This window comes from Otolemur garnettii, unplaced genomic scaffold (assembly GCF_000181295.1).
Source record: "Otolemur garnettii isolate 467f Iridium unplaced genomic scaffold, OtoGar3 scaffold00004, whole genome shotgun sequence".
In the NCBI taxonomy this organism is placed as follows: Eukaryota; Metazoa; Chordata; class Mammalia; order Primates; family Galagidae; genus Otolemur; species Otolemur garnettii.
The window spans coordinates 31,531,874-31,550,855 of record NW_003852399.1 but is presented as its reverse complement, the minus strand read 5'-3'; the positions used below and the strand labels follow the sequence as shown (position 1 = coordinate 31,550,855).

At 41.1% G+C, this 18,982-nt stretch overlaps 1 protein-coding gene across 1 annotated transcript in view; it reads left to right on the top strand.

The window, feature by feature from the left end:
- Positions 1–16,285, top strand: part of ESRP1 (epithelial splicing regulatory protein 1) — a 64,631-nt gene extending 48,346 nt beyond the window's left edge. Inside the window, exons 14-15 of the mRNA XM_012809555.1 lie at positions 10,847–10,997; positions 16,211–16,285. Coding sequence (XP_012665009.1) covers positions 10,847–10,997; positions 16,211–16,285 — 226 coding nt within the window. The remainder of the gene's footprint in view (positions 1–10,846; positions 10,998–16,210) is intronic.
- The last annotated feature ends 2,697 nt before the right edge of the window (positions 16,286–18,982 follow it).

Here is an 18,982-nt window from a genome sequence, read left to right as displayed (position 1 = left end):
GGTTGCAGCCATCGTTGTTGGTGGGCCCGGGCTGGATTCGAACCTGCCACCTTAGGTGTATGTGGCTGGCGCCTTAGCTACTTGAGCCACAGACGCCAAGCCAAATAGCTGGATCTTGTGTTGGGTACCTGTAGCCCCAGCTACTTGGGAGGCTGAGGTGAGAGAATCGCTTAAGCCCAAGAGTTTGAAGTTGCTGGGAGCTGTGATGCTACAGCACTCTACCAAGGGCGACATAGGTGAGACCATCTCAACAAAGAAAAAAGGAAGTTAAACCTTTTTGAGATCATTAATTTTAGATGAAAATATAAAGTTAATTGAAAGGTTTCCTACATGAAACTGACTCCAGCCTTCACACTGGCAAGGACTAAAACACGATTTCTCTAATAACTGTCATATACCTGGTCTTTGTAAGAGTAAAGATTTTTTTTTAAGCAGTCTCAAGCTGTCGCCCTGGGTAGAGTATGGTGGCATCACAGCTCACAACAACTTCGAACTCTTGGAGCTTAAGTGATTTTCTTGCCTCAGCCTCCCAAGTAGCTGGGACCACAGGCACAGCCATAATGCCTGGCCATTTTTTTGTTGTTGTTGGAGTTGTCATAGCTGTTTTAGCTGGCCCAGGCCAGGTTCAAACCTGTCAGCCTCTGTGTATGTGGCCAGCGCCCTAGTCACTCAGCTATGGGGGCCGCCCCAACAGTAAAGATGTTAAGGAATGCTAATGAAAAGGTTCTGTGCAGTGATTTTGCAAAGCAGTGGGAACTAGATTTCTTTCTGCAGGACTTTCAGCATTTCGAACTGTAATGTATTATGCCTCATTCAGAAAGGAGGATATAATTCTGTAATCTCTTCACTTAACCCATTTTTCTCATAGGATAACTAATGTTTTGTTATTCTCTTGTGAAATACGGCAAGTCCTCAAATTATGTATAATATGAATAATGTTACACTATAACTACTTATATTTTGGTAGGTCACCGGAGAACATTACCAGTGTTTTGTAATTGTAAGTGTCAGAAGGTTATTATGAGGCTTCTTATCAATAAAGTGTATATTTTGCATGTGCTGATAGGCTGGGCATCCTGGCCCCAATATGTCTTGTCATGTCCTTCAAAGAATTTTATATTAATTACTAGGATATGATCTATGTTGTAAAATTAGACAATATAAATTTTGATCAAGGGAAAATTCAGAATAGAAAGGCATATTTGGATAATCTGACAATAATATTAAGCTGTAAGCATGTTCAAATAGAAGCTTGAGTTGCGAAACTTGTGATGTCAAAGGGGAAGAAAGTCATAAGTTCTCAAATATGTGGAGAAGACATTAAATGAATACTGCAGTGGAAGAAATCTTCCCCAACTTTATAGCATATTCACTCTTGTGTTTTGTTCTTAACATGATCTTAGTTCAGGTTGCTGAAGGAGTCTTGGTGGTAGTCCTATGTAATTAATGTCTTTACAGCTGTGGTGTGCTAAGTTTTCTGAATGTAAGCCTTTGAAAAAGCCCCTGTGGCCTTATTTTCCTTTGTCCTTCATTTCTTCTTAAACTGCCTCAGCTCTTTGTGTGTTCAGGTACTAATTCTAACCAAGTCTTCTTTCTCCGCAGCCTCCTTGTTAGTTTATTTTACGTGGTGTATTCTTTCCAGTACTGTAGAACTTGAATTCAGTGTTATGTTGATTTGTTCATTGGGCCCCAACCCTTTTATTCCTTTGTAGTTCTGTCAACTTGGAACTTTTTTTAAAAATCAAATCAGAGCTGTGTACATTAATGCAATCATAGGGTATAATGTGCTGGTTTTACATACAATTTGAAATACTTTCATCAAACTGGTCAACATAGCCTTCATGGCATTTTCTTAGGTAATGTGTTAAGACATTTACATTCTACACCTAGTAAGTTTCACATGTACCCTTGGCTTGGAACTTTTGACTAGAAGTTAAATTATTACTGGCAACATGTATACATGAGACATGAACACATACTGGCACTGGAGATTATATTTTAATATTAGTGATATAATGGGGGTAAGAACCTAAAACAGTAAGGAAATGATTAAACAAAGATTAGGGTATATTACTGGTATAGTGCTCTTTTGATGAACTTAATATATTTTCTTATTTGGACTCTAAATCATTGCCATAAAGCAAATGTGCATAACATTTGTAACAGGTTTATTGAGGTAGTCCAATAATTCATTTTAAGTGTTCAGTGGTTTTTAGTGTACTTAGAATTGTGCTAATTTAGGCCCGGCTCATTGACTCATGCCTGTAATCCTAGCACTCTGGGAGGCCAAGGCAGGTGGATTGCTTGAGCTCAAGAGTTTAAAGACAGCCTGAGCAAGAGCGTGACCCCATCTCTTAAAAATAGCCAGGTGTGGCTCGGTGCCTGTAGCTCAAGTGGCTAAGGCGCCAGCCACATACACCCAAGGTGGCAGGTTTGAATCCAGCCTGGGCCTGCCAAACAACAATGATGGCTTCAAACAAAAAATAGCCGGGCGTTGTGGTGGGCGCCTGTGGTCCCAGCTACTTGGGAGGCAGAGGCAGAAGACTCGCTTGAGCCCAGGAGTTGGAGGTTGCTGTGAACTGAGATGCCATAGCACTCTACCCAGCTTGAGGCTCCTGTCTCAAAAAAAAAAAAAAAAAAAAGCCAGGTGTAGGGGTGGCGCCTGTGGCTCAAAAGGGTAGGGCACCAGCCCTATATGCTGGAGGTGGCAAGTTCAAACCCAGCCCCAGCCCCCGCCCCTCCCCAAATAGCCAGGTATTGTGGCTGGAACCTGTAGTCCCAGCTACTTGGGAGGCTGAAGCAAGAGAATTGCTTGAGCTCAAGAGTTTGAAGTTGCTGTGAGCTATGAGGCCATGGTACTCTACCAAGGGTGACAACATGAGACTGTTTTAGAACAAACAAACAAAAAACAATTTGTGCTAATTGTAGAATAAATTTACAGTCTAATCTTTAGATAATTTAACAGTCTACTTTTAGATTAAAGCATTATCCCAAAAAGAAACCTTTTAATCATTAGCTAGAAATTCATTTGTCTTCCTTGTAACCCTCTAACCATTCATTTACCACTTTACTCTCTTTCCTTAACAACTATGATTGTTTTTTTTTTTTTTTTTTTTTTTTTTTTTTGTAGCGACAGAGTCTCAACTGTATCATCCTCTGTAGAGTGCTGTAGTGTCACACAGTGCACAGCAACCTCCAACTCCTGGGCTTAGATGATTCTCTCACATCAGCCTTCTGAGTAGCTGAGACTATAGGTGCCCTCCACAACGCCCATCGATTTTTTTGTTGCAGTTTGGCCGGGGCTGGGTTCGAACCTGCCACCCTTGGTATATGGGGCAGTGCCCTAACCAATGAGCTACAGGTGCTCCCCCCCCCCCTTTTTTTTTGGTGACAGCCTAAAGCTGTCCCCCTGGGTAGAGTGCCATGGTATCACAGCTCACAGCAACCTCCAACTCCTGGGCTCAAGCAAGTCTCTTGCCTCAGCCTCCCAAGTGGCTGGCATCTTAGCCAATTGAGCCACAGACGCCAAGGCGACAGTCTTATTATGTGGCCCTCGGTAGAGTGCCTTGGCATCACAGCTCACAGCAACCTCCAACTCTTGGGCTTGCCTCAGTCTCCCAAGTAGCTGGGAGTTGTGCCCACCACAACGCCTGGCTATTTTTGTTGTTGTTGTTGTTGTTGTTGCAGTTGTCATTGTTGCTTTACCAGGCCCAGGTTCGAACCCACCAGCCTTGGTGTATGTGGCCGGCCCCCTTACCCAATGAGTTACAGATGATGCCGTCTTTTTAATTTTTGAGGCAAAGTTTACTCTGTCATTCCAGACTGGAGAGTGCTGTGGCCTGATCATAGCTCACTGCAGCCTCCAGACTCAATTGGTCCTCTGACCTCAGCCTCCTAAGTAGCTATGGCTACAAGCACATATGGTCACAACCTGGCTGTTTCTTTTTTTCCTTTCTTTCTTTTTTTTTTTTTGTAGTGACCACATCTTGTTGTTTTTGCCCAGGCTAGTTTCAAACTCCTGGGCTTAGGGAATCCTCCTGCCTTGCCCTTCCAAAGTGCTGGGATTACAGGTGTGAACCACTGTACCTGGCCCCATTTTCTGTTTCTATATATTTGCCTATTCTGAATATTTCCTATGACTGGAAGCAGACAATATACGGTCTTTTATGGCTGACTTTCATTTAGCATAATGTTTGAAATTCATTCTCAGTGCTTCTTCATCCCTGTCATAGCTAAGTAACTCATTATTTAGAGATATGCCACATTTGATTTATCAGTAGTTGTTGGGTATTTGGATGTGTTTATAATTTGGATATTAAGAATGTTACTGTGAACATTTACATTTGTTGTTTTGTATGGACATAAGTTTTTAGTTTTCTTGGGAATGTACCTAGAGGTAGAATTGGTGGGTCATGTAACTGTAACTTTTAAAAAATTGACAAGTTGTTTTCCAAAGGGGCTTTATCACTAACAACTTGAGAGTCCTAACTACTCGACAGCCTTTCCAGTTATTTTTTTAAGCCATCTTCATGCATGTGAATTTGCTATCATTATGGTTTTGATTTGTATTTACTTAATTACTTGGTTTTGAATATCTTTGTATATGCTTCTGAGCCCTTGTATATCTGTAGAGAAATGCCTATTCAAATCCTTTTCACAGTTCGAAATGGAGGGTTTTTTCCAAGTTTCAAAATTATTTTATATGTCCTAAAGTTGAGATGATATAGGATAGAATTTATATGCAGGGCATGATGGCTCTCACCTGTAATCCTAGCACTCTGGGCAGCTGAGGAGTTTGAGACCAGCCTAAACAAGAGGGGTGCCTTGTGGCAAGTGCTTATAGTCCCAGCTACTCAGGAGGCTGATGGAGAAAAATCACTTGACCCCAAGAGTTTGAGTTTCCTGTGAGCTATTAGATTATGGCCAACAAAGTGAGACTCTGTCTCAAAAATAAATGAATAAATGTTTTTAGTTTTGATATGGTTAATTTAACTGCTTCATCTTTTTTCTCCTTTTGGCATCATACCTAACTCAAGATGACAAGTATTTACTATTAATTTTTTTCTTCTAAGTGTGTTATAGATTCACTCCTTATTTAAGCATATTATTCAATTTGAGTTTTATATGAAGTTTAAATTTATATTATATGACGTTTAAATGTATCCTTTTGCATGTGGATACATGCATTCCATTGTTCCATTATGGTTTATTGAAAAGACTATTCTTTTTTTTTTTTTTGAGACAAAGCCTCAAGCTATCCCCCTGGGTAGAGTGCCGTGGCATCACGCTCACAGCAACCTCCAACTCCTGGGCTCAAGCAAGCCTCCTGCCTCAGCCTCCCAAGTAGCTGGGACCACAGGCGCCCGCCGCAACGCCCGGCTATTTTTTGGTTGCAGCTGTCATTGTTGTTTTGGAGGGCCTGGGCTGGATTCGAACCCACCACCTTTGGTGTATGTGGCTGGTGCCTTAGCTGCTTGAGCCACAGGCGCCGAGCCACTAGTGGATTTCAATCTGTGAGACGTGACCCCTTTGGGGGTCGAGCAACCCTTTCACAGGGGTTGCCTAAGACCATCCTGCATATCAGATATTTACATTACGATTCATAACATTAGCAAAATTACAGCTATGAAGTAGCAATGGAAATAATTTTATGGTTGGGGGTCACCACAACATGAAGAACTGTATTAAACAGTCACTGCGTTAAGGAAGGTTGAGAACCACTATGCTAAACAATGACATCAACAACAAAAGGCTGGGCAATGTAGTCACAGCACTCTATGGAGAGCGACATGGTGAGACTCTGTCTCAAAAAAGAAACCAGAAGAAAAATAAATGAGGGAAAATGCTGGAATTTTTTCTTTTTTTTTTTTTTTTTTAGACAGAGTCTCACTATGTCACCCTGGGTAAAGTGCTGTGGCATGATAGCTCATAGTAACCTCAAGCTCTTGGGCTTAAGCTATTCTCTTGCCTCAGCTTCCCAAGTAGCTGGGACTACAGGCGCCTGTCACAACACCTGCTATTTTTTGGTTGTATTTGTCATTGTTTGGCAGGCCCAGGCTGGATTTGAACCTGCCAGTTCCAGTGCATGTGGTTGGTGCCCTAGCTGCTTGAGCTACAGGCGCCAAGCTTGGAATTTTTCTTAGGGGATGTAATACATATGTACAAAATGCTTCAGTAGACTAAAATAATAATTGATCCTAAGTGTAAGATTTATTTCTGTTATCTTAATTTTTGTCAATTGAGCTATACATTGCCTTGATTACTGTAGCTATATAACAAGTTTGGAATTTGTGAAATGTAAGTCCTTCTTCTTTGTTCATTTTTGAGAGTTCTGTTTATTCTGTGTTCTTTTCTTTTCCATATACATTTTAGGTTCTGCTTTGCCAAATTTGCAAAAAAGCCATTTGGAATTTTGATAGCCATTTGATTAAGTCTGTAGATGAATAGTGGTATAGCCTTTCCTAACCATATTAATTTTTTTATTTGTGGCTTGATACCTGTAGCTTAATGGTTAGGGTGCTGGCCACAAACACCAGGTTTGGTGCCCTAGGCCTGCTAAACAGCAATGACAACTACAACAAAAAGAATAGCTGGGTGTTTTGATGGGCACCTGTAGTCGTAGCTACTTGGGAAGCTGAGGCAGAGAATCGCTTAAGCCCAAGAGCTTGAGGTTGCTGTGAGCCAGGCGTCCTCTAACTGTGGTCCACCTAGGACATTTATCCGGCCCGCCGGGTGTTTGCCGCTGCTGCCTGCCTTGCTTAGCAGCTGACTCATCCTGGGGCCCACAGTCTGGCCCTCCAACAGTCTGAGGGACAGTGAACTGGCCCCCTGTTTAAAAAATTTGAGGACCCCTGGCTGTGACACCAGGGCACTCTACCAAGAGTGACACAGTGATACTGTCTCAAAAAAAAAAAAAAATTCTATTTGTAAACATAAGGTCTTTCAATTTATTTAGATAATCTTTTTCTTCTTTTAACAGTGTTCTATAGCTTTCAGTTAGTTGTACAAGTCTTACGCTTTTTTTTGAGACAGTCTCACTCAGTTACCCCAGGGTTGAGTGCCATGGCCTTATACCTAACAGCAACCTCAAACTCTTGGGCTCAATCGATCTTCTGGCCTCAGCCTCCTGAGTAGCTGGGAGTACAGGTGGTAGCCACAAAGCCCAGCCATTTTTAGAGACCAGCTCTGGCTCTTACTGAGGCTAGTCTCGAATTATTGAGCTCAGACAGTTCACCTGCCTCGGCCTCCCAGGGTGCTGGGATCGTAGGTGTGAGCCACTGAGCATGGCCTTGCACTTTTGTTAAAATTTGTTCCCAAGTTACATTTTTCTTTGATGCTGTTGTCTATTATTTTCTTAATTTTATTTTTGGCTGTTCATTGAGTGTATAGAAATGCAATTTATCGGGCAGCGCCTATGCCTCAAAGGAGTAGAGCTCTGGCCCCATATGCCGGAGGTGGCGGGTTGAAACCCAGCCCCTGCCAAAAAGAGCAAAAAAAAAAAAAAAAAGGAAACGCAATTTATCTATGTTGTTTATTGATCTTGTATCATGTAACCTTACTGAACTGGCTTATTAGATTTTAGTATATTCTTTCTTATTTTCTATATATAGTAAGTTCATGTTTGTCTCTATCCTGTCATTTTTCTGTAAATTATTTTTGTGGACTTTTAAAAGTAATCCATGAAAGACTCTGATATTTACAATTTAGCTTTATGGAAGATTTTTTTTTTTTTGCCTCAAGCTGTTGCCCTGGGTAGAGTGCTGTGGCATCACAGCTCACAGCAACCTCCCAACCTCCAACTCCTGGGCTCAAGCGAGTCTCTTGCCTCCGCCTCCCAAGTAGCTGGGACCACAGGTGCCCGCCACAACACCTGGCTATTTTTTGGTTGCAGCTGCCATTGTTGTTTGGCAGGCCCGGGCTGGATTCAAACCCGCCACCTTGGGTGTATGTGGCTGGCGCCTTAGCCACTTGAGTCACAGGCGCCAAGCCTTGTTTTTCCATTCTTACACGACTTAATTTATAAGAATGGTCCTCCAGTTCCATCCAGGTTGTTAGAAAAGGTATTAGCTCACTATTTTTCTTTCTTTTATAGATGAGTAGCAATTCCATGGCATACATACACCACATTTTTTAATGCCCTATCAGATAGATAATATAGCTTATTTAATTTTTCTTGTGGCTGGGCACGGTGGCTCACACTTACAAAAGCACTCTGGGAGGCTGAGGCAGGTGGATTGACCAGCCTGAACAAGAGTTAGACCCTGTCTCTAAAAATTCCCAGGTGTTGTGGTGGATGCCTATAGTCCTAGCTAGCTACTCAGGAAGCTGAGGCCAGAGGATTGCTTGGCCCCAAGAGTTTGAGGTTGCTGTTAGGTATGAGGCCATGGCACTTAACCCCAGGAGGAGTGAGTGAGACTCTGCCTCAAAAAAAAAATAATAATAATTTTTCTTTTGGTTATTTGTATAGACAAGTAATCACAGTTGGGAGAAATAAGGGTAAGAATCCAAGATGTGGCTGGATGCAGTGATTCATACCTGTAATCCTAGCACTCTGGGAGGTTGAGGTGGATGTATCATGGGTTTTTAAGGCCAGCCTGAGCAAGAGTGAGACCTGGTCTCCAAAAATAGCCTGGCATTATGGCTGGCCCCTATAGTCTCAGGTACTTGGGAGGCTGAGGCAAGGGGATTGCTTGAGCCCAAAAGCATGAGGTTGCTGTGAGCTGTGACACTACAGCACTCTACCAAGTCTGACAAAGTGAGACTGTCTTAAAAAAAAAATAAAAATCCAAGTTGTGTTACATTTAAAGCTTCATCACAATTTTTATTGCTTTAGATGGTGAATATACTTGTAATTTATAACCTTAAATTTCTAGTTTTATAACTTTTACCATGGCTATTCTTTTTATCTTGATTATATTTTGAAGGTACTAAGACCCCAGACTTAATTTATAGAAGATCTTTAGGCAAAGGGAATAGAATATGCCAGGACAAAGCTGTGAAAGTAAGTTGTATACTGTGGAAATGACTTAACTTTCATGTGTACTGGAAAAGTCTCAGTAACTAGTAATAAAGTTATGTGGAGAGGTCCCAGTGGTCATCGAGTGTTAGATTCAATGCCTATCAGGTGTTTGACGTTAGCAAATATAGTCTTTGAACAAATGCTGGTTATATATAGGGGTAAAGAATTGTACTAGAAGCTAAATTTGGGTGTTTCTCTAGTTTGAAAAAGAGCTAGTTGTTTCTATAGTTGGGAAATTATCAACTCTTAGTTTTTTTTATAAGTTATGGCTGAGTGATGGATGGATACTGTCCTACTCAGACCCAAATCTCATCATTTCTTTTCTTTAATGTAATAACTGCATGTAAATTGACTTGAAGCCTCTATACACAGTGGTTTCCAAACTTGGTTTCCATTGGAATAATTTGGAGGCCTTTAAAGAACATTGATATGTTGATATTTATATTTTCCTCTTAAGTTTCTGAATTTGAATACCTTAGAATAAGACCTTATTATAGACAGTGGTAAAATTTTTAGAAAAGTCTCAAAGCAATTCCAGTTTGCAAATTAGTTGAGGAGCACTGCTTTAGAGACAAAAGGTTAAGGGCAGCTTGATGTCATATAACATTTTCAGATTCCTATTATTTAAAAAAATGATGAACTAGAACAATGGCTACGTTGTTACAATTGCTAAACAGCATGAGTGAGATAATGTTATAGCATTTTCTTTTTTATGGCAAATGATTGAATCTGAAGAATATTCCTGTGACACTAGGTAGGCACCTAATTTTTCTGAGTTAGCAAATGAAGTTAATTTCTGAAAAATCACGTGACATGCTCAAGAAAAAAAGTGTTTTGGGGACTAGAGGCACATCTGAAGCCAGTCCTATGAACCCATGTGGTAGGATTATGTAGGATAATCTCAATTTTTTAGTCCCTTCTATTAATGTGTTTACTTTCTTTGAAATGGGACAGTTAATAATATACTTAAATTAATAAAGATTATTAATCCACAGTTGTAGGTCTATATATTGCTCCTTGAGCTATTAATTTTTGAAAATATTTTCCTATATATATTTTGAGTGATGGGTATCAGTCTACCAGTTGTTTAGAAAACAGATTGGGTGGGAACGGGGTGAAGCTAATTATGTTAACCAGGGTAGTTCCCCAAGTTGCCACACAGTGTTAGATGTTCGCTTGGTTTATGTTCCTTGGAGGTAATTTCTAGATATAAACCAGAAGGCCTGTTCGTCACTTTTCCTCTTTGTGATACTGGTGATGGATTTCATTAGTTGTGTATCCCTTCTAAATCCTCCCATCTCCGTTTTTTACAAATCAGGTTGGAAAACGTTGGGTGTTGTAGCTGATGTTGTGCTTTACTCTTGCTGATGTACATAGGTGGAACAGTCTATTCTTTGGAGCAAGCAATCACTTTGGGTACTTCTGGTCTCTGCGGCTGTGGTTCCCATCTTTCGTAGTCATGCCTTTTCATGCCTTATTATTCCTGATAAGTAGCTGGAATCATCTATAAGCTGGGCCTTGGGAGTGGTGCTTTGTGGTGGAGTGACTGTGAGGCTTCCTTCTCTTTTCCTTTCCCTTTAAGAATCTCAGAGTGATGTGGGGGAAGCCCTTCATGTAAGTCTGGGTTAACCTCACTACCTGTCAACTTGCGGCTTTTGTGGAGATGTGAGACAGAATTCCTATGGTGTTCTTATAGGAAAGATGGCTCTGAGAAGTGTAAGAAAGATCACCCTGAGAAGGTCTATTTTCTTAAGTAACTAATGTCTTTAGAGTAAGTATTCAACATTGTCTATTCCCGTTGGTTCACTGTGCTTTCTCTCCCTTTAGCCCCCCAGGTTCGCCTAATAGTCTTGGCTACTTCCCTACAGCTGCTAATCTTAGCGGTGTCCCTCCACAGCCTGGCACGGTGGTCAGAATGCAGGGCCTGGCCTACAATACTGGAGTTAAGGAAATTCTTAACTTCTTCCAAGGTTACCAGGTCAGTAGCTTGAAGAAGAAACGTCCTCAGTGCCCTTAAGTTGATTTGCCTAAAGACTGCAGATAGGAAAGAGATTCTATGAAACTGGTGTGTGCATGTGCATAGTAGTAATGGATTTGCTAATGGAAGCAAATAAATCCTAGAATCAGTGACCAGGGGACTGACTACGAACTCATCCTGTTGACCAGGTTAAGACTTTTCCCCATGTTATCTTAATGCTGGCATTTTTTTGAAAACTGAGCAATTTGGGGAAAGTTCTTTAGGGCCCATAGCAGTATAGATGTTTTCACCTAAATTAGAAGTGACGAAGGGATGGATTTTTTTTTTTCTCAAAGTTGGGTGTTAAATCTGGCTATAGAAAAGTTCCCATCCAATCTGTTTTCCACTTAAACATGGACTTGAGGCCAGGCAAAGTGGCTCACACATGTAACCATTGTGCTCTGGGAGGCCAAGGTGGGAAGATCCCTTGAGCTCAGACATACATTTAAAACCAAGCAAGAACAAGACTCTGTGTCTGCTAAAAATAGAAAAAATTAGCCCACCCTTGTGGTGGGCCTCTATAGTCCCAGCAGGCAGGAGGATTCCTAGGCTGAGGCAATTGCACTCCAGCCTGGGGCAGCAGAGTGATACTCTGTCTCAATTCAAAAGAGAAAAGGAATTTAAAGGTGAACATTCAAAAAGTGATCAGCGCCCTCTACCTAATGTGAACAAAAACGATGCCCAATGGGAGACTCAATAAGTCTTCAGATGATAACAACTTAAAATGAGCTCGTATTTGATGAGCCTTTCCTAAAATGATCTATTCATTCTAATAAAGCTGACATTTGTGCTTGGCAGTTTTTTTCCTACCACAGTCTGTGTCCATCAGTTGTTTTCTGACAAGCTAAAGAATGAGATGATCGGCTCGACACCTGTGACTCAAGTGGTTAAGGCGCCAGCCACATACACCTAAGGTGGTGGGTTCAAATCCCCAGCCCGGGCCTGCCAAACAACAATGACGGCTGCAACCAAAAAATAGCCAGGCGTTGTGGCGGGCGCCTGTGGTCCCAGCTACTTGGGAGGCTGAGGCAGGAGACTCGCTTGAGCCCAGGAGTTGGAGGTTGCTGTGAGCTGTGATGGCACAGCACTCTACCCAGGGGGACAGCTTGAGGCTCTGTCTGAAGAAAAAAAAAAAAAAAGAATGAGATGATTATTAGTAAGAGCTCTGAAACAGTAAACAAAATCTCATTGTCATTTCATCAGAGCAGACACCTTTCCTACCTCAAGTCACACAGTTATCTAAAAGTGGGATTCCCTCATTGCTGCCCCTTCTAAAAATAAGTAACCTGTAGTCTTTTGATTGTACTAATAACAAAAATTATCTCTTTCCTCCTGGAGCTGAACTTTGCTGAAGTCTTCAGATATGAGAAGCTATTATGGGCATAGCTGTCTAATCTTAAAATAGTCCTTGAGCAATTACAGTACCACATTACAAAGGTCGTATCTGCAGATGCTGTTTCACTATTAGAATGGGTTTATTAAGTTTGGTATTAGGGCGTCAGGGAGGATTGTGATCTTAGCTAGAGTTATCTCAGTGGTGATGCTACTGACCTCCCACATTACCATATTTATGTCAAGGGATTTTAATATACAAAGGGTATTTTTCTGATAAGTGAAAAAACTCTGAAGATGGACAAAAGATGTCTTTTTGGAATCCCACCTTTTTTTTTTAGCGATAGTCTCATTTTATCGCCCTCGGTAGAATGCCATAGTGTCACACAGCTTATAGCAACCTCCAACTCTTAGGCTTAGACGATTCTCCTGTTTCAGCCTCCCTAGTAGCTGGGACTACAGGCACCTGCTGCAATGCCCAGCTATTTTTTTGTTGTTGTTGCAGTTTTTCCGGTGCTGGGTTTGAACCCACAATCCTTGGTATATGGGGCTGCCGCCCTACCCACTGAGCCACAGGCGCCGCCCCAGCATCCCACATTTTTACCAGATGTGAGATTTTTTATTAAAGTGCTATGGCATCACAGCTCACAGCAACTTCCAACTCCTGGGCTCACGGGAGTCTCCTGCCTCAGCCTCCTAAGTAGCTGGGACCACAGGCGCCCGCCACAACGCCCGGGTTGCAGCCGTTGTTGTTTGGCGGGCCAGGGCTGGATTTGAACCCGCAACCTTAGGTGTATGTGGCTGGCACCTTAGCCACTTGAGCCACAGTGGCACTGAGCCTAGATGTAAGATTTTAAGAAAAAGTTCAATAGATACTTTATTCTTTGCTAAATAATTATGCTGTTTTTGGAAGACCTTGAGAGGCATAAAAAAAAGTTACTTCCCAAACATCATGTCTGGCTTACTAAATTATAGAAAATTTTAGTTTAGTTTAAGTTTACTGACAAGCTTGCTTAATGTCATGGAGAAAACATTTTGACTATTTTATTTTCTCCATTGTCTTTCAACTGCAGTAAGCTTGAGGAAATGTTCAGACTTGTGGTCAGCTGAATTAATTTCTTTTTAGTTTGACTAATAAACTTTTACGTGCATACTTAATAGAATCAAGCAGTCTTACACATCTATTAGCAATGAGTAAAATTGCTCTTAAAAGTGTCAAGGTTGGCATTTGTGAGTATTTACCATGTTCACATAATAATAGTGATTATGTCTAGATTTATGACTAAAGGATTGACTTGTTTTAAAATTGAGATAAAACAGTTTCAGTCTTTAGCAGTTTTTTTTTTTTTAGTAGCTTGTAGTGTCATTCAAGGTGCAAATTATTTTATCTTAAGGCATTTGGTCTTCATTTCTGAAGTTCTTGGGATTTATGAACTAGATTAATGAATTAAGATTACATAGGTACCTCAATTATCTAAGTTACTATATCAAATTATTTCACTATCTTCCTTTAGTGATCTGAGCTCTGAGGCAGTTTTAGTGTACACATTTAAAAAATCTTTATGCCTAACCTAATTTCCTATCATTCTGACATAAATCTTACATTTTTTACTGTCTTTAATCTGTGTCTTCTTATTTTGGGTTTCCTGTTCTCAGTTGGTCAGGTAATAGCCATTCACTGGGGCAGTTCCAGATTCTTTAGATTTCACTTTGTCGAAAAATGACAAAATCCATGGATGACATTTAATAAAAAACAGTGATCACCTAAGTGTAATTTGTGTATATTTATTGCTGTCAGTTTAATAGGTTGTAATTTTATTTCTAGTTAGGGTTAATTTTATATAATTATATACATGTAACAAGAAATGTATTTATATAACTAGGGAAATAGGCAATAGTTGGTCAAGTAAGTGAAATTTCTTTGTTTTTATCCCCTAACTATTCTGAAGCTGAAGAAATTTCTTGATAGTCTCTGATTCTATATTTAAAAAAATAGAAACGTGTCTTGGCTGGGTACTGTGGCTCATGCCTGTAATCCCAGCAATTGGGAGGCTGGGGGGGGGGTTGATTGCCTGAGCTCACGGGTTCGAGACCAGCCTGAGCCAGAGTGAGATCCTATCTCTTAAAAAAAAATTAGCCAGGTGCTGTCACAGGTGCCTATAGTCCCAGCTACTTGAGAGGCTGGTACAAAAGAATCACTTAAGCCCAAGAGTTTGAGGTTGCAATGATGCCATGGCACGCTACTGAGTGTGACACAATGAGGCTCTGTCTCCAGAATATATATGTGTGTATGTATCTTGAAGTAAAATTGGCACGTCTTACATACATATACGTGTGTGTGAATATGTGCATTCTTTAAGTACAATTTTTGGATGTATTTTCCCCAACCTTTAGCAAAATTCCTTCCTTAAAACTACTCCAACTTTGCATTTTCCATTTTTCATTTGGGACTGGGGTAAAGCCAGAAAGAGCAAGGATTTACAAAAAGGAATTCTGATTAATAGAATGAGAACAAAATTTATGACAATAAACTACAATGAAAATATTGTAGTTCTAATCAGTAAAATAAACATGAACTTGTGTATTTCTGTTTATGGGCTTCTTACACTGAAATGGACCCTCATGTATCCTTTTGCAATTTCTTCCACCTTTTCTTTTCCTTTTTGAGACAAAGTTTTATTCTGTCACTCTGGGGATGAGTGCCCTGGTGTCATAGCTCACATCAACCTCAAACTCCTGGGCTCAAGCGATGCTCTTGCTTCATCCTCCTAAGTAGCTGGGACTACAGGTGCCCTCCACAACGCCGTCTAGTTTTAGAGACTGGGTCTTGCTCTTGCTCAGGCTACTCTCAAACCTGTGAGCTCAGGCAGTCCACCTGCCTGGGCCTCCCAGAGTGCTAGGATTATAAGCATGAGCCACTGTGCCCGGTCCCTTTCACTTTTTCATTTGCTCTTTGCATTACCTTTTAATGTCAATGGCTTTGCATTGTGAATGAATGCTAGTTTTTCTTCCAGAGTACTGACTTTAATCATTGTTAAGTTTAGATCTTCTTCCACAAAGGTTTTCACTTGCTGCCCTACTGAGAGAATTAGATTGATATTATAAATTCATCTAATAGCATTTAAAATTCACTGCGTCATTTATAGAGATACTGAGTATTTGACTTACTGTACACTGCCTTGCAAGTAACTGGTGCTCACGGATTTGATATCTGATCATACCTATGGTATGACAGAAACTGTACCATTGGCAAGATCTTTTTTTTTTTTTTTTTTTTTTTGAGACAGAGCCTCAAGCTGTCCCCCTGGGTAGAGTGCCGTGGCATTACAGCTCACAGCAACCTCCAACTCCTGGGCTCAAGCGAGTCTCCTGCCTCCGCCTCCCAAGTAGCTGGGACCACAGGCGCCCGCCACAACGCCCGGCTATTTTTTGGTTGCAGCCATCATTGTTGTTTTGGCTGGGGTCCGGGCTGGGGATTCGAACCCGCCACCTTAGGTGTACGTGGCTGGCGCCTTAGCCGGTTGAGCTATAGGCGCCGAGCCCCATTGGCAAGATCTTAAGTGTTTGGTCTCCTGGGTTCTCGTGGTATGGTGGTCTCTTTTAATACATGTGGTCATTCAAACGTCCTTTCTAAAAAGAGATTTTGTGGTATTTAAACATGTTAAGTAAGAAGTAGATACTGGGCTTAGCACATACACAGGTGTTTGTTCCAGTGTTTACTTCTTTCCTACAGTCTAAATGTCCTGTAGTATTATTGGTAGACCTATTTAGTTGAAATATTAACCATCCATAGGGACAGTGTCTCCATCTTTTGATCCTGTTTGTTTTAACTTGCATTTTAGTATGCAACCGAGGATGGACTTGTACACACAAATGACCATGCCAGGACTCTACCCAAAGAATGGGTTTGTATTTAAGGGCCCCAGCAGTTAGACCATCCTCAGAAAAGAAGGTAAGGCTCTATTGATGCAAGTTCAATCATAAAGGGCCAAAAAATAGAGGTCCAAGAATCGAAGGTGTTTTCAAGTCAAGTGAGAGGGTCCCTTTTTTCTGCAGTGTGTTGAAGGAGCGTCAGAAATTCTGGAAGGAACAGAGACTGGAATTAAGTTCGTCATCTTAGGAGACAGTATTTAAACATTTTATAAATGATAGTTCTGTGTTACTTGGGTATAGGGGGAAACTTTTCCATTTGGAAATTACTGTACTTCATGTGGAGTACAGGATGGGTTTTATTTTCTTTAAATTGAGGTAAAAGTCACCCAACAAAATTTACCATTTTAAAGTGTACAACTCAGTGGCGCAGTATGTTCACAACATCATATAACTAATACTTCTATTGGGTTCTAAAACGTTTTTGTCACTCCCAATTTTTTTCTCCCAGTGGTTCCTGGCAACTGATCGACTGTCTCTGTATTTGCCTCTTTTGAGTATGTCGTATAATAGAGTCATATAATGTGTGCCTTTTTGTTATTTTGTTTCTTTGGCTCCATATGCCTTTTTAAGGCTCACTCATGTTTTAACATATATCAGTACTTAATTCCTTTTTATGGCTAAATAATAATCCACTGTATGGATGTATCACATTTATCCACTAATGGACACTTGGGCTATTTCTACGTTGTGGTTATTGTGAATAGTGCCGATATGAGCATTCATGCAGAATTATTTGAGTATGTACTTTTAGCTGTCTTGGGTATATACTTTGGAATAGAATTGCTGAGTTATATCATCATTCTTTTGGTTTGAGTATACTTTTTCCAGTTTCCTTTTTGTGGAAAAAAAATTTTTTTTTCTTTTTTTTTTTTTTGGTAACATATATGTTACCAAAAACACAGTGTACCGGCTTGGTGCCTGTGGCTCAAGTGGCTATGGTGCCAGTCACATACACCTGAGCTGGCAGGTTGGAATCCAGCCCAGCCGGCCAAAACAACAATGACGGCTGCAACCAAAAAACAGCCAGGCGTTGTAGTTTTTTCTTCTCCAGTTTTTCACCAGGGCTGGGTTTGAACCCACCACCTCCGGCATATGGGGCCAGCGCCCTACTCCTTTGAGCCACAGGCGCCGCTCACAGTGTACCATCTTAACAATTTACATGTGTAGGTCAGTGGCATTCAGTGTACGTCACAATGTCGGGCAACCATCACCACCATCCAGCTCCAGCACTTTTACATTTTCTCAAACTACAACTACATACATTAAAAATAACTCTCCCGGCTTGGCGCCTGTGGCTCAAGTGGCTAAGGCGCCAGCCACATACACCTAAGGTGGCGGGTTCGAATCCCCAGCCCGGGCCCGCCAAACAACAATGATGGCTGCAACCAAAAAATGGCCAGGCGTTGTGGTGGGCGCCTGTAGTCCCAGCTACTTGGGAGGCTGAGGCAGGAGACTTGCTTGAGCCCAGGAGTTGGAAGTTGCTGTGAGCTGTGATGCCATAGCACTCTACCCAGGGGGATAGCTTGAGGCTCCGTCTCAAAATAAAATAAAATAAAATAACTCTCCCCTTTCCCCCAGCCCCTGGCAACCACCATTCTACTTTCTGTCTCTAAATTTCATTATTCTAGGTAGTCACTAATAAGTGGAATGATTTATCCTTTTGTGATTAGCTTATTTCACTTAGCATTTGGGTATACTTTTATTTTATTTATTTATTTATTTATTTATTTTTTAGACAGAGTCTTATTGTTTTGCCCTCAGTAGAGTCCTGTGGTATCACAGCTCACAGCAACCTCCTGCTCCACCTCTTGGCCTTAAGTGAGTCTCTTGCCTCAACCTCCCAAGTAGCTGGGACTACAGGCACCTGTCACAATGCCTAGCTATTTTTTGTTGTCATTGTTGTTTTAGCAGGCCCAGGCAGGGTTCGAACCCACCAGCCCCAGTGCATGTGGCTGGCGCCCTAACCACTGAACTATGGGTGCCGAGCCTTGGGTATACTTTTAAAGGTTCTTTACTCCAAAGTGGACGCAAGGTTTTTGTTTTGGTTTGGTTTTTTGGAGACAGTGTCTTACTGTGTTGCCCTCAGTAGAGTGCTGTAGCATCACAGCTCACAGCAACCTCAAACGCTTGAGCTTAAGTGATTCTCATGCTTCAGCCTCCCAAGTAGTTGGTACTACAGGTTCTGGCCACAACACAGGTTATTTTTTGTTGCAGTTATCATTGTTGTTTAGCTGTCCTGGGCTGGGTTCAAACCTGCCAGCCCGAGTGTATGTGACTGGTGCCATAACCACTGTGCTACAGGCGCTCAGCCTGAGGGAAGGAAGTATCTTAGCCTCTCACTTTGAAGTGCAGAGATCCCAGTTCTGGGTTGAAAATGATAATTTATTAGATCTGCTGTTTTCAGAGATGTTTCAAAATGTCTTGGTCCTCCCAAGGAACATCTTGTACAAGTGCTTTGCAGTGGGCGTAGGGACTGTTCTCTGTGCTAGCTCCCAGTGCTGAGCGTGCATTATTCCAGCCTTTTGGTGTCCCATTTCATCCATATTTTGTCCTTCTAAGTGTTCATTATTCAACACCTGTGATAAACACACTGTCTATATTTGTTAATGATTATACTGAATACAATTAATTTGATAAACACACTATTTTTTAGTGAATATATTCAGTATGATTAATTTGAT